The following is a 15,172-nucleotide window of genomic DNA, read 5'->3' on the forward strand; positions in this document are numbered from 1 at the left end:
TTGCAATTTGGTCCTCCAGCTGTTCCTTTTTTGTACCTTTAACTTTTCCAGCCTCTTATTGCCCCGTCCCAACTTTTTTGAGATGTGTTGCTGTCATGAAATTTCAAATGAGCCAATATTTGGCATGAAATTTCAAAATGTCTCACTTTCAACATTTGATATGTTGTCTATGTTCTGTTGTGAATACAATATCAGTTTTTGAGATTTGTAAATTACTGCATTCCGTTTTTATTTACAATTTGTACTTTGTCCCAACTTTTTTGGAATCGGGGTTGTAGTTTCCCAGAAATATTTAATAGTTATTCCACAAAATTGAGTCGTACATGAGCTCTGATAGCCGATGAGGTGCGTAGCACCGAATCGGCTATAAGCCATGTATGACTAGATTGAGTGGAATAACTGTTTTATTATATCCACATTCACTGGATTTTGAGAAACAGAGCATTTTAAAAAATATTTTTTATTTTTTGCAAATTTGATAAATAAAAACTTTATATAAAACGTCCGACAAAATAATTTCTGCTTAGAATGTAAACAAACCGGCGAAATGATGAGCAATCTGTGAAAATGCGACAATAATAATTCTTGAAAAATAAATGTTCTTTCCATGAAATACTTTTTTTTTCCATATTTTGTTGATTTTTTTTTCTATTTTTTGGGGTTTTGTTTTCAAGTAGAGTTTTTGTTTTGTTCTCGGTTGGTTCAACAAAACGCTCTGCCATTTTGTTTTTCTCTACTCACAGTATATTAGCTGATAGCCTAGTAGTAGAGTAGCCAATCAGAGTGTGTGATTGCTCATATCCAGTGAATGTGGATAGAATAAAATCGATTAGACTTAAAATAACAGCTAACATACTATATTAAAGTTTAGAGTGTTAGTTTGGGAGACGCACACATTATAATTTTGGCTTTGCCTTAGTCATTATTCTTTTGTAAGACGGTGTCTGAGTTATGATATTGTGTTTGTGCCTTTAACAAAAAGTCAGGAAGTCTCGGGTCAGTGTTTTGACTAGGGGCTATGGTGTTTTCTCGTCACATTGAATCTAAAAGATATTCTTAAAATCTGGCTAGCATCTTTCTTTGTTTCAACATGTTTAACTACAAGGTGATGTGTATTGTTCTATTGCTGGGTTTCACGTGACGTCACATCCGCCTCATTAGTTATTCAAAACTTTAGCTGGTGGTCTACCAAAGCTCAGTTGACAAAGCGTTTGTACGGAGAAGGTGCATTGCTCACATGAAAAATGCCTTACGCTTGCGTTGTTTTAGGTTGTTCGAATCGATCAAACCGTGAAACTGATAAAAGTTTCTTCAGGGTTCCCTGTGAACAAATAAAAAAGGGTGAACGAGCACAGGATTTCACAAAAAGATGTCAAGAAAGGTGGCTTTTGAACCTCTCACTGAAATCGAAGGGAGCCGAGTCGATGCATGCTCGAGTTTGCAGTGATCACTTGGTGAAAGGTTTGTATTTCCCTCTCAGCTCTGTCTGTAGTGTTTTCCAAGTACTTTTCTTGCTATGTGTTGTTATTTTATGTTACTTTTTTTAGTCACGGCTTGCTAAAGTCCCCAGCTGTTTCTTTGTTTACTCCTCACAAAGTCTGTATGCATGAAGGTTGCGACAAAATTCTTACCCAGCCATACAGTTACAACGCGCCGTGATCACTTCTCCATCTTGTTTAACTAAGATCCAGGTCTTTAAAGGGGTTTCTGATGATCTTTGTGAATGATTTATCTGAGAGATAAGAGCCAACACAAGTGAGAATCAAACGAACTGTTGTTTGTTTACACTTCAACTTGCAGCGCTTCGTTGTAAAGACGCGAACAAAAAGCTTAAAAAAAAACATACTTACACGGGCAAAAACAATCCAGGATTCATTCGGCAGCGACTTGACACCCAGCCACATACAAAAAAGTTGTAAGCCTCCATACTCTTCCACGCTTTCATCTGCTTTGCGGTGTAGAAGGACGTCTGCAACACCAGATAGTTCGAGATGTCGGGGAACTCGACTGAAGGGTAGTTTTCGAGATCGTATGACAAATCCTTCTTTCTCAGACTGTAGGGGTCGATTCCATTGCACATAGCAATCTTCTGAATCTATCTAAAGCAAGCAGTGGCTTCTAGATTACGAGCATACTCTGATAAGTTATCGCTAGTAGTTTGCACTACGGCAGCCATTTAGACCACCAGCTATTTCACGTCCCATAAAACCGCTAAGAAAAGTCACATGACTGAAACCCAGCAATAGAGGGAGAGTTACGTCATGGCTTTGCATTGGACATTATTTTGCTTAGTGTTGTCTGTGTTTCCACATACTGTATCTGCATGTTCCTGGTTCTGAATAGGTCGTATGTCCCATAATGTAGCAGGCAGATGATTGAGAATGAGTATCTCAGGCTATAGTTACAGCATCAAGGTGCAAGGAAAAGAGAAGTGAAAAACACTGGTGAACATTACTGAGCCTACAAATAGCCCAGACATGAAATCTGCTTGTCCTGGGTGCTTGGGTTACTGATTTATAGACCCCTGTTAATATAAAAGAGTATTTTACTCTATTATTTTATAATAATTAATAGGATGACAAAATTTACAATAAGAGAAAACTAAAAATCATTAATCCCATGTACATTTAAGATTTTAACAGTTTAGGATAATTTGCTGACTCGAAGGCAAGCTGATGAAGACTTCTCCTGTAGTAACAGAGACTAATATCGATTGCTAACTGTGTGTTGTATAATGTGTGCAGGTCAGTGTTACAGATACAGCACTGTTCAATGTTAAATATACTCATGCAAAAGCAGGTTATGGACCAATGTAAGCTTTATGTCTGATATACAGGAGTGGTCAGACGAGCTCTTCAGCTTGGCCTCCAACCTCCTGATCCAAAACATGTCCCGGGAGTCCTGTCTCGAAAAAGTGTGAGTGTACCTTTTACAATACCTCGTGTTTCTTTCACCACTTTTATAGCTGTTTGCTATCAGTCCCCCTGAAATTAACTGTTCAGATAAAGGTACTTTTGAGGCATGTAGTATGTGAGAAATATACATTCTTACTGGATCAAACGATTTGTCCTCAGCTTCACATTTATCAGCCATTTTAATGCACCCTGTAGAACTATACTGACTCCGCTATGATAATAAAAAATGCTATATAGAAGGAGCGTTCATACTATGCAGTAAAAGTACGTAAATCAAGACTTAATTTGCAGAAATGGAGATTAAGGGTTACACGAAAAAAAAGGAAACTGGCTCGCTGTTGCATTTATGTAAGTGTAGCATGTATTTTCTATGAAATAAATTCATGTTTCAAAGATGAACATGATTAAATCGTGTAGCATTTTGCATGAAATTCAACAACCTCACATGAATTAGATTAATTCATGTTAAACTGAACCAAGGCTATCAAGTTTCAGTGCGTAACTGGGAAAATCAAGGCCATTATCACAGAAGAGATCGTGAGAGGAGAAGGATAATAAAATAAGAGAAGGAGTGTGCTCTATTATTTATCAGTTTTTCATTAAAAATGGAGGCACAAACTATTTTTTATTGTTGTGCTGTTTGCAAGGAATTGACAGTGTTAATTATTTGTGCACTATCATTTTATGGCAACATATTTTGTTTGTCTTGTGTTAAGTTTCTACTATTGATGCCAAACAAGCTGTAAACTTATCACTTAATTTGCAGTCATTGTTCACTGTAAATGTTGTGCAAATGTTCAAAGGGAATGTGATTACACAGACATGGGCACATTGTTACACTTAAAGGAGAACTGAAGGCAAATTTTTTATTATCAAAATTCTATTTATCTCATTTTATTAAATATAGGAGTGCATTTTTGATACAGTGGTGCTTGAAAGTTTGTGAACCCTTTAGAATTTTCCCTTTTTCTGCATAAATATGACCTAAAACATCATCAGATTTTCACACAAGTTCTAAAAGTAGATAAAGAGAACCCAGTTAAACAAATGAGACAAAAATATTATACTTGGTCATTTATTTATTGAGGAAAATGATCCAATATTACATATCTGTGAGTGGCAAAAGTATGTGAACCTTTGCTTTCAGTATCTGGTGTGATCCCCTTGTACAGCAATAACTGCAACTAAACGTTTCCGGTAACTGTTGATCAGTCCTGCACAGCGGCTTGGAGGAATTTTAGCCCGTTCCTCCGTACAGAACAGCTTCAACTCTGGGATGTTGGTGGATTTCCTCACACGAACTGCTCGATTCAGGTCCTTCCACAACATTTCGATTGGATTGAGGTCAGGACTTTGACTTGGCCATTCCAAAACATTAACTTTATTCTTCTTTAACCATTCTTTGGTAGAACGACTTGTGTGCTTAGGGTCATTGTCTTGCTGTATGGCCCACCTTCTCTTGAGATTCAGTTCATGGACAGATGTCCTGACATTTTCCTTTAGAATTCGCTGGTATAATTCAGAATTCATTGTTCCATCAATGATGGGAAGCCATCCTGGCCCAGATGCAGCAAAACAGGCCCAAACCATGATACTACCACCACCATGTTTCACAGATGGGATAAGGTTCTTATGCTGGAATGCAGTGTTTTCCTTTTTCCAAACATAATGCTTCTCACTTAAACCAAAAAGTTCTATTTTGGTCTCATCCGTCCACAAAACATTTTTCCAACAGTCTTCTGGCTTGGCCACGTGATCTTTACCAAACTGCAGACAAGCAGCAATGTTCTTTTTGGAGAGCAATGGCTTTCTCCTTGCAACCCTACCATGCACACCATTGTTGTTCAGTGTTCTCCTGATGGTGGACTCATGAACATTAACATTAGCCAATGTGAGAGAGGCCTTCAGTTGCTTAGAAGTTACCCTGGGGTCCTTTGTGACCTCGCCAACTTGCTCTTGGAGTGATCTTTGTTGGTCAACCACTCCTGGGGAGGGTAACAATGGTCTTGAATTTCCTCCATTTGTACACAATCTGTCTGACTGTGGATTGGTGGAGTCCAAACTCTTTAGAGATGGTTTTGTAACCTCTTCCAGCCTGATGAGCATCAACAACACTTTTTCCTCAGGGCCTCAGAAATCTCCTTTGTTTATGCCATGATACACTTCCACATTTTCTACATTTATTGAGGATCATTTTCCTCAATAAATAAATGACCAAGTATAATATTTTTGTCTCATTTCTTTAACTGGGTTCTCTTTATCTACTTTTAGGACTTGTGTGAAAATCTGATAATGTTTTAGGTCATATTTTTGCAGAAATATAGAAAATTCTAAAGGGTTTACAAACTTTCAAGCACCACTGTAGCTATTTTGTCACTGCTATAGCGAGTTATGAGTGTTTTGAAATATGCTATGTAATATATCCGTCCATATGTCAAAGCAATGGCCATAAATGAGATTCGTTGAGACCTGTCCGAGACATTGTAGGACGGAAATAAAACATACAGCGGAAATCAAAGTGACCAACATCTGCCAACGTTGTCAAAAGACGCGCACGCCCTCTTTCGAATGCTGATGTAATCAAGTCGGAAGTTTTGTTTGTTTTGATAGCAGTCAGGAAAGTTTGAACGTAATAGGCAGTAAATGTCATTTAAACAAGTTTTTGTGCAATATTTCATTTGGAAAACAGTTTTCAAAATGGCAGCACTGACACCTGGCTGACACTTCACGTTTCGAAGTCTTGCACAAGTCTCGTGAAGTCCCTACTCAGTTTGGTTTCTGGGCCAATAGATTGACAAGTGATCCCATCTTTGTCATATGTCAGATACTGGAAATCTCGAGAAAATCAAGAACCACTCTCTTAGTAGCCTTCATTGACCTCAAGGCTGCATATGACTGGATTCCAAGAGACACCTTATTTCACTGCCTCGATATTTGACTCAAATGTCCACATTTTATAGCTATACTATGCACCTTTTACACAGGCACCAAAGTATGTATTAAAGGTACTACCAGCTTCTTCGAAACCCTAGCAGGATGCCGACAAGGTGCCTTAGAGTCACCCCTGCTCTTTAACATCTTCATGGACTTTGTAGTGAGAATAGCACGCAGTGAAATACTGAAAATATTCGCTGAGACTGGTTTTAGACTGGAGTACTGCATTCCAAATGAAGTAACAACAAGAGAACTATGCCGTCAAGCACCATCATCGGGTCACAGCCAAATCACTGAACTACTTTATGCAGATGACCAGGTCATATTTGCGAACTCAGCAGAAGAACTTCAGAAAGTCTTTTTGTTGTATGATAACACCTTCAAACGATTTGGCTTGCAGCTGTCCTATGACAAGACAGAGACAATGGTGTTTAACGTAAATGAAGAACTAATGCAACGGGAGAGTTTGATTACTCTTGGAGAAAACAAGATAAAGAATGTCAGAAACTTCAAGTACTTAGGATTTACTATTACAAACTCTGAGCTCACCGTATCCTCCGTCCATGCAAGAATTGGTGCAGCATTCCAGAAGTGGAACGAATTAAAGCATGTATTAACTGACAAACTCATAAAGCTGGCAAGCAGAGTTAAATTCTTGACCACGTGTATAAGATCATGCCTTCTCTATAGTGTCCAAGCATGGGAAATGTCAGAGTATGAGCTCAGTAAGGTGGAAGTGATCTGGCATGGTTTTCTTAGAAAAATGGTCTGTGGAGGCTTTGAACGTAAGAATGTTCCGAAGGTTGATCATGAGAAAGATAAGGACTCAAAAACACAAGTAGAGGGTGACGTTGACTGGAGCTTTAAGATCTCCAATAAACAACTACAGGATATAACCAAGACACTCCTGATTCGAGACTTCTGCCATTTGCAGCACCTTAAATATATTGGTCACGTATGTTGGCTGAAAAACAACGAACCCCAGAAACAGGTGATGTTCGATATACTTAATTCAAGAAAGATATGGAATGAAGTGGAAAGGCTGCTTAACATCGATGCTCAGCAGGCCAGAAGGAGTATGATGGATAGAGACAAATTCAAGCAACTGCTGAATCATGTATTCAGCCAGGAGCACCCCAAGGCCAAGTAATTGCGCCTAGAGGGAAGGATGACGACGATGATGATGATGGTGAAGATCGCACGGATAAGTGATGCCTGCCATGGACCAAATGAACTAAATTCAACATGGCTAAAAACTGAATAGGCTGATAAGTATTATATTTAATTGCAATTAGTTGCCAATACGAGTCACAATACAAGGTTACTAAAACCGAAAACATAATTGAATAACACGTTAATTAAGAAATAAAGCAAGTTTAAAAATGACTTCAGTTCTCCTTTAAATACAGTTACAGTTTTATTGCAAGATCTCCTGTTTGTGTTTTGTTTCCACCCTTGACACTAAGCAGGGTAGAGATTTTGCTGTTTATATTCAAAGGGTGGCACAGTGGTGTAGTGGTTAGCACTGTCGCCTCACAGCAAGAAGGTTCTGGGTTCGAGCCTAGCGGCCGACGAGGGCCTTTCTGTGTGGAGTTTGCATGTTCTCCCCATGTCTGCGTGGGTTTCCTCTGAGTGCTCCGGTTTCCCCCACAGTCCAAAGACATGCAGGTTAGGCTAATTGGTGGCTCTAAATTGACCGTATGTGAGTGTGAATAGTTGTTTGTCTCTGTGTCAGCCCTGTGATAATCTGGCGACTTGTTCACGGTGTACCCCGACTCTTGCCCATAGTCAGCTGAAATAGGCTCCAGCTTGCCCATGACCCTGCACAGGATAAGCGGCTCCAGATAATGGACGGATATTCAAAAGTTTGTCTTTGAAGTAACATAATTGAATCCTGGAAAGTATTTCCACGTGATGAAATGACATTCTTTCAGCATTAAGCAATTCTGTTGGCCCAACTTATTTTACTTGGGGTAGATCAATCTAATTTAGTAGTGTAATTTTACAATTGTAAAAATTAGTTGGACTAACCCAATTAAATTAAATTTGACTGAATCCTTATAGTTAAGTTGAATCGACCCTAATAAATTTTATCGACTGGACCCAAGTACATCAAGTCAGACCCAACCATAGTAAATAAGTTAATTCAGCTGAAATAAATTAAATTGATTCAACCCAAGTACATTAAGTTGGACCAACAGAACTGCTTAATGTTCAGAGAAAGCCATCTAATTGTGTGGAAATACTTTCCATGAGTCATTTTTTTGAGTGTAGGTCTATATATTTAACAAGTGTTGCCAGGCAAAACAAACCTCGCCTGGCAGCAGTTTTTTTTATACCTATATGTTGATAATGGTAATATTTCTCAATCATCAGCTGTCACATTATAGTCCTATGAAAACCCATGACCTTGAATTTGGCATTTCAAAGTCATTCAAGGTCAAAGGTCATGGCGGCAACTGAAAGCCCATATGGGACTTTTCTTATATGTTGATAATGGTAAACATCTGGGTATTATGAACCATTTTAAAGTTATAACCCTTTGAAAACCCACGAACTTCAGTTTGACCTTTCAAGTTCACTCAAGGTCAAAGGTCCTGGTGCCAAATGAAAGCCCATATGGCACTTCCTATAAGTTGATAAGGGTAAATAGCTGTCTACCATCAACAGTTTTCAAGTTACAGCCCTCTGAAAATCTGTGACCTTGAGTTTGACCTTTCATGGTCACTCAAGGTCAAAGATCATGGTGCCAAATGAAAGCGCATATGGGAATTCCATCCATCCATCCATCCATCCATCCATCCATCCATCCATCCATCCATCCATCCATCCATCCATTATCTGTAGCCGCTTATCCTGTTCTACAGGGTCGCAGGCAAGCTGGATCCTATCCCAGCTGACTATGGGTGAGAGGCGGGGTACACCCTGGACAAGTTGCCAGGTCATCACAGGGCTGACATATGGGAGTTCCTATATGCTCATGATAGTAAACATCTGTCTATCAGCACCCATTTTTGAGTTATCATGGAAAATATGTTATTTTGACCGAAAGGTTGACCTTTCCGGTGACCTTGATCTTGACCCGATTACTCCCAAAATTTAATCAGGTAATCTACTGACCGTTGCTCACCTACCCTGAAAATTTGAAGTCAATTGGTGCAACCGTCTAGACGCTAGATTGTTAACAGACAGACAGACACAAACAAACAAACAAACAAACCGCACTGATTACAATACCTTGCCCTGCTTACTCCGTCGTGGGTGAGGTAACTAGTAGCCCCAAAGTGAAATGTTTAAGGAGTGTGTTATCTAGAGAGGTAGCAATTAATCAAACAGAAAGCCATACTTCTAGCAAAGTATTCATTTCTCACCATTCAATACATAGCAGAAACATTTATACAGAATCATTGATACACTTCATTAAAACAAATAATTTGAATAACATTTTTTATTCTTCAAGGTTATCACAAATTTTGCTGCATGTTTCTGGAGTATTATTATTTTTTACTAACTTCATACAAGGATCTTCTTTTTTTTTCAAATGCTTTTGTTAAAGGCTTGCCTTCCCTTGAAGGAAACATTTGTGAATGCTTTCTTAGGAACATCCAGTGACTGACAATTTGCCAGGTGGTAAGGCCTTGAAGATGAGAGTGGTGAGAAATAAATGATTGGTTCAAGCTGACCGGTAACTCAAATAACCACTCTACAACTGTGGTGAGCAGAAAAGGATTTCAGAATGCAAAGCATGCAGAACCTTGAGACAGAGGGACGACAACAGCAGAAAGCCATATCGGTTTCCACTCCTCTCATTCCATTCCTTATTCCAGTCTTCAGCTGTCCAGTTTTGGTGAGCCTGTGCCACTGTAGCCTCGGTTATTTGAGTTATCATGAACTTCCTGTTAGCTGGAAACAGTCTAGGTATTCTCCTCTGACCTCTCATCAGCAAGCTGTTTCCACCCAGAGAACAACCATTTTGTGGATCCTTTTTGTGTTTTGCACCATTCACTGTAAACTATAGACACTCTAGCAGTGTTGTAGTCGAGTCACTAAACCTCGAGTCCCAGTCTAGTCTTGAGTCCCCAGTGTTCAAGTCCAAGTCAAGTCCAGGTCATTAAAGGAGATACATAGAACCTTTATTTTTAAATACATTTCTGAGTGGATAGTATCTCCATCCTTGACTCTTGTATGCTGCATAAATGGGAATAAAAAATATATTTTTGCGAGTTAAAATCGACCACAAAGTTGCCATTTGAGCTGCCCTGCTGAGCCAGCTAGCCCTGAGTGCGTGACGTCACAGCGGTAACCAGTTTTAAGGCCGAGGCCTTTGACAGCTATAGACCAAAGTCATATAAATAAAAATTTCTGGTGAAAGTAAGAAATCCCATTACCAACTTGCTCAACTAAGACTGATTTGACTTCACTGATTGTGGGTTGATTCTCATTAAAACAGGATAGGTGTTATAACTTATGCAACATACATGTACATGCATGCATTTTCACTGATAAAACATAAAAGGCTAATTAAATAATCAGATGAACTGAGACAATCACATTCTGAAGCAAATTAAATAATCTTATACTGGTAACTTAAATACACAATACAAGTTACATGTATGTAGAACCAGAGCAGGTGGGTGGAGCACAGAAGCACGGCAGGCCAGAACTGAATTCTCAGAAACTTTTATTTTCTGTTGTATATGTGGCTTTTCAGCTCATTCACTCTCTCACACACGCACACACATGCATTCTGGTCAGGAGAGAGCTCTCTTTCTCTGCTCTCTCTCCTTTTATAGGGCGCGGTCACTGGGGAAGACACACAAACACAGGTTAATTCACGTCAGGTGCAGTGCTTCTGCCACTTACCTTCCCTGACTCCACCCTCCATTCACAGACCGACGCTTGACCACGCCCCCGCTGCCACATATCCCACTGCCCAATTCAGGCCGGGGAGCCGTCCGGCCTGCAGCTGACCCCCCCCCCAACGGGAGAGGAAATCTGCCACAACCATCTGCGCCCCCGGCCTGTGGACCACCTCGAACTTAAACGGCTGGAGTGCCAGATACCAACGGGTGATCCACGCGTTGGCATCCTTCATGCGGTGGAGCCACTGGAGGGGCGCGTGGTCCGAACAGAGGGTGAAAGGGTGTCCCAGTAGGTAGTAGCGGAGGGCGAGGACCGCCCACTTGATGGTGAGGCACTCCTTTTCTATGGTGCTGTACCAGCCCTCACGCACTGACAGCTTCTGGCTGATGTACAGCACTGGACGGTCCTCTCCCTCTACCTCCTGGGACAGAACAGCCCCCAGCCCTCTGTCCAATGCGTCTGTCTGCAAAACAAAGGGGAGAGAAAAGTCAGGGGAGTGTAACAGTGGCCCCCCCACACAGTGCAGCCTTTACTTCAGAGAAAGCCCACTGGCATTGCTCCGTCCACTGGACCAGATCTGGTGCCCCCTTTTTAGTGAGATCAGTCAGCGAGCTGGGGACGTCCGAATAATTAGGTATAAACCTATGATAGTAGCCAGCTAGCCCCAGGAACTGTCTCACCCCCTTTTTGGTCATGGGCCTCGGGCAGGCCGCAGTCGCTGCTGTCTTTTTGATTTGGGGACGCACCTGCCCATTGCCCAAGTGGAAGCCCAGATACCATACTTCCATCCGCCCAATCGCACACTTCTTCAGGTTGGCTGTGAGACCTGCTCACCTCAGTGACTTAAGGACAGCCCTTAGGTGTTTTAGGTGTCACGGCCAGTCATTACTATAAATAATGATGTCGTCCAAGTATGCGGCCGCGTAGGTGGCGTGGGGGTGGAGGACCCTATCCATAAGCCGCTGGAACATAGCAGGCGCCCCAAACAGCCCAAAAGGAAATGTGACGAACTGGTGTAAGCCAAATGGTGTGGAAAAGGCCGTTTTCTCTAAGGGATAACGGAGTCAAGGGGATCTGCCAATATCCCTTTGTCAAATCCAGTGTTGAATAAAAACGAGCCGTGCCTAGTCGATCAAGCAACTCGTCAATACGAGGCATTGGGTATGCATCGAATTTAGACACTGCGTTGACTTTTCTATAGTCCACACAGAATCGGATCGACCGGTCGGCCTTGGGAACCAAGACTGGCTGCTCCAGTCACTGTGGGACTCCTCGACGATGCCCATTTCAAGCATGGCCTCGAGTTCTTCCCGAACCACCTTTTTTTTTGTGTTCTGGCAGTCTGTAAGGGTGGCTGTGCACTACCATCCCCGGGGGCGTCTCAATGTGGTGTTCTGTGAGGTGGGTGCGGCCGGGCAGGGGCGAGAATACGTCAGAAAATTCTGTCTGCAACTGGGCGACCTCCGTGAGTTGGGTCGGGGAGAGGTGGTCTCCACAGGGGACCGGAGCGGTGGGCGATGTCAATTTTCCTTTTTGAACCTCCGGCTCCAGCTCCGCCTTCTCTGGAACCACCGACACCAATGCCATGGGGACCTCCTCGTTCCAAAGTTTTAACAGATTGAGGTGGTAAATCTGTAACGCCCCACCCCTGTCCGTTCCCCACACCTCATAGTCGACATCCCCGACTTGCCGTGTGACCTCAAAGGGTCCTTGCCACCTGGCGATCAATTTGGAGCTCAACTTGGGCAACAACACGAGTACTTTATCTCCCGGTGTGAATTCCCTAAGGCACGTGCCCCTGTTGTACAGACAGACTTGACGTTCTTGGGCCTGCTGCAAATTCTCCTGGGTTAGCTGCGTGAGTGTGTGGAGTTTGGCGCGCAGGTCAATAAAGTATTAAATTTCATTTTTACTTGTTGAAGGTCCATCCTCCCAATTTTCACGCAGCACATCTAGAATGCCATGCGGCTTACGCCTGTATAATAATTCGAACGGGGAGAACCCCGTGGAGGCTTGTGGGACCTCTCGCACTGCAAATAACAGGGGCTTGATCCATTTATCCCAGTTGCGTGCATCTTCGCTTACAAATTTCCGAATTATGTTCTTGAGGGCGCGATTGAACCGTTCAACTAAGCCATCTGTTTGTGGGTGATACACGCTGGTGCGGATAGGCTTGATTCCCAGTAACCCATACAGTTCGCGCAGTGTGCATAACATAAACCTAGTGCCTTGACCAGTCAGAATCTCTTTGGGGATTCCGACCCGGGAGATGACGCGGAAGAGCGCTTCTGCAATACTACGTGCTGAGATATTGCGAAGAGGCACTGTTTCCGGATATCGCATTGCATAGTCCACCAGGACTAAAATAAAGCAATATCCTCGTGTTGACCGATCTAATCCATCTAATCGACGAGATCCATCCCAATTCTTTTGAACGGGGTCTCGATTAATGGCAAAGGGTGCAAAGGTGCTTTTGGAATGGCTGCGGGATTTACTAACTGGCATTCGCGGCACGCCATACACCACCTACGGACATCGCCGTGAATCCCTGGCCAATAGAACCGGGACATCATTTGGGCTAGTGTCTTATCCTGCCCCAAGTGTCTGGCCATGGGATTAAAGTGAGCTGCCTGGAATATAAATTCCCAGCGGCTCTTTGGGGTTAAAAGCTGCATTATCGGTTCCTTAGTCTGAGTGTCCTGCGTCACTCGGTATAATCTATCCCTAATAATGGAAAAATAGGGGAAGGACGGGGTGACGTTTGGCTGGAGCATTTGACCATCTATTACTCTCACTTGTTCAAACGCATGCCGCAGAGTCTGGTCTCGCGACTGCTCTAATGGGAAATCCACGAGGGATTCCCTGAGAGAGGGAGGAGGAGCATGCTGCTCCTCACTCTGATGCGGTGATGACATAGACGGCTCTGTGACAGCTGCTCCCGCCAATGCCACACTGGGACCTCCCCCACTAAATTATGGCGTGCGGAAGCGCTGCCGTTGCTGCTCTGGGGTGCGCCCCACACGTTGGAGGACGGCCCTGCGGAGGTCAGCGTAGACCAGCTGGCTGTCGGCGGGGAGCTGTAGTGCAGCCAGCTGCGCCTTGCCCATTATCAGGGGGAGGAGGCACGCCACGCGCTGTTCCACCGGCCAACCCCATGCCTCTGCTGCCTGCTCAAAAAGAGTGAGGAAGGTTTCGAGGTCGTCATGCGGACCCATCTTCGTTAGGGTTAGCTGGGGAGGGTCCATGGCGGTGGTGATGGTGGACCTCACTGACACGAGCAGGTGCTGGAACGCCTGGCGATCTTCCTGCTGTGCCAGCACCAGGGCTTTGAACCGTTGGTCCTGCTCCTTCCGGAGGGCGACCAGTGCCTGGTGCTGGCTCTGTTGGGCTGAGGCGAGGGCATGGACCAGGTCCTTGAAGGGGGAGGACTCCATGGAGCTGTCTCCTTCTGCGCTCCGTCCTGGGTTTTGGCACCACTGTAGAACCAGAGCAGGTGGGTGGAGCACAGAAGCATGGCAGGCCAGAACTGAATTCTCAGAAACTTTTATTTTCTGTGGTATATGTGGCTTTTCAGCTCATTCACTGTCTCACACACATGCACACACATGCATTCTGGTCGGGAGAGAGCTCCTTTTTTCTGCTCTCTCTCTCCTTTTATAGGGCGCGGTCACTGGGGAAGACACAAACACAGGTTAATTCACGTTAGGTGCAGTGATTCTGCCACTTACCTTCCCTGACTCCGCCCTCCATTCACAGACCGATGCTTGACCACGCCCCTGCTGCCACAATGTATTCATCTAAATGCAGGTAAACAACGTGTTGTTTTTGTTGTTTTGTATCCAAATGAGAGTCGGAGCTTACCCATCTGTGTTCTCGCTTCTTGAAGGCCGATTTTGTGGCTGATTGTTTTGAAACAATCTGACTTTCAGTTGTTCGTTCAGTTCTCCGTTCATTTGCTTCTTCCACATAAGGGCGAGATGGCAGCAATATCCAGTTTAGAAATCAGACATCTGGTCCACTCATTCTCTATTTTCTCCATACGGAGTACTCCGCCATTACTGCTTGGCTCAGGCAATTACTAAAACCCGGGATGGGACGAGATGTCACTGGTTTTAGCAACAACCGCGGGGAGGTCATTGCCCAAGCGATAATATGTCCCGTCCCGTTCCATCCCAGGTTTTACCAACAACCCTCAGCTCACACTCCGGAAGAACTGGTGCAACTAAACTCATCTAATCTCATCTCATTATCTCTAGCCGCTTTATCCTTCTACAGGGTCGCAGGCAAGCTGGAGCCTATCCCAGCTGACTATGGGCGAAAGGCGGGGTACACCCTGGACAAGTCGCCAGGTCATCACAGGGCTGACACATACACACAGACAACCATTCACACTCACATTCACACCTACGGTCAATTTAGAGTCACCAGTTAACCTAACCTGCATGTCTTTGGACTGTGGG

General features: G+C 43.3%; 1 protein-coding gene across 1 annotated transcript in view; it reads left to right on the plus strand.

Annotated features, from left to right (window-relative positions):
* Positions 1 to 15,172, plus strand: part of LOC132883769 (1-phosphatidylinositol 4,5-bisphosphate phosphodiesterase beta-1) — a 454,963-nt gene that overhangs the window by 253,589 nt on the left and 186,202 nt on the right. The window contains exon 5 of the mRNA XM_060917764.1: positions 2,837 to 2,916. Coding sequence (XP_060773747.1) covers positions 2,837 to 2,916 — 80 coding nt within the window. The remainder of the gene's footprint in view (positions 1 to 2,836; positions 2,917 to 15,172) is intronic.

Source organism: Neoarius graeffei, chromosome 3, assembly GCF_027579695.1.
Source record: "Neoarius graeffei isolate fNeoGra1 chromosome 3, fNeoGra1.pri, whole genome shotgun sequence".
NCBI lineage: Eukaryota > Metazoa > Chordata > Actinopteri > Siluriformes > Ariidae > Neoarius > Neoarius graeffei.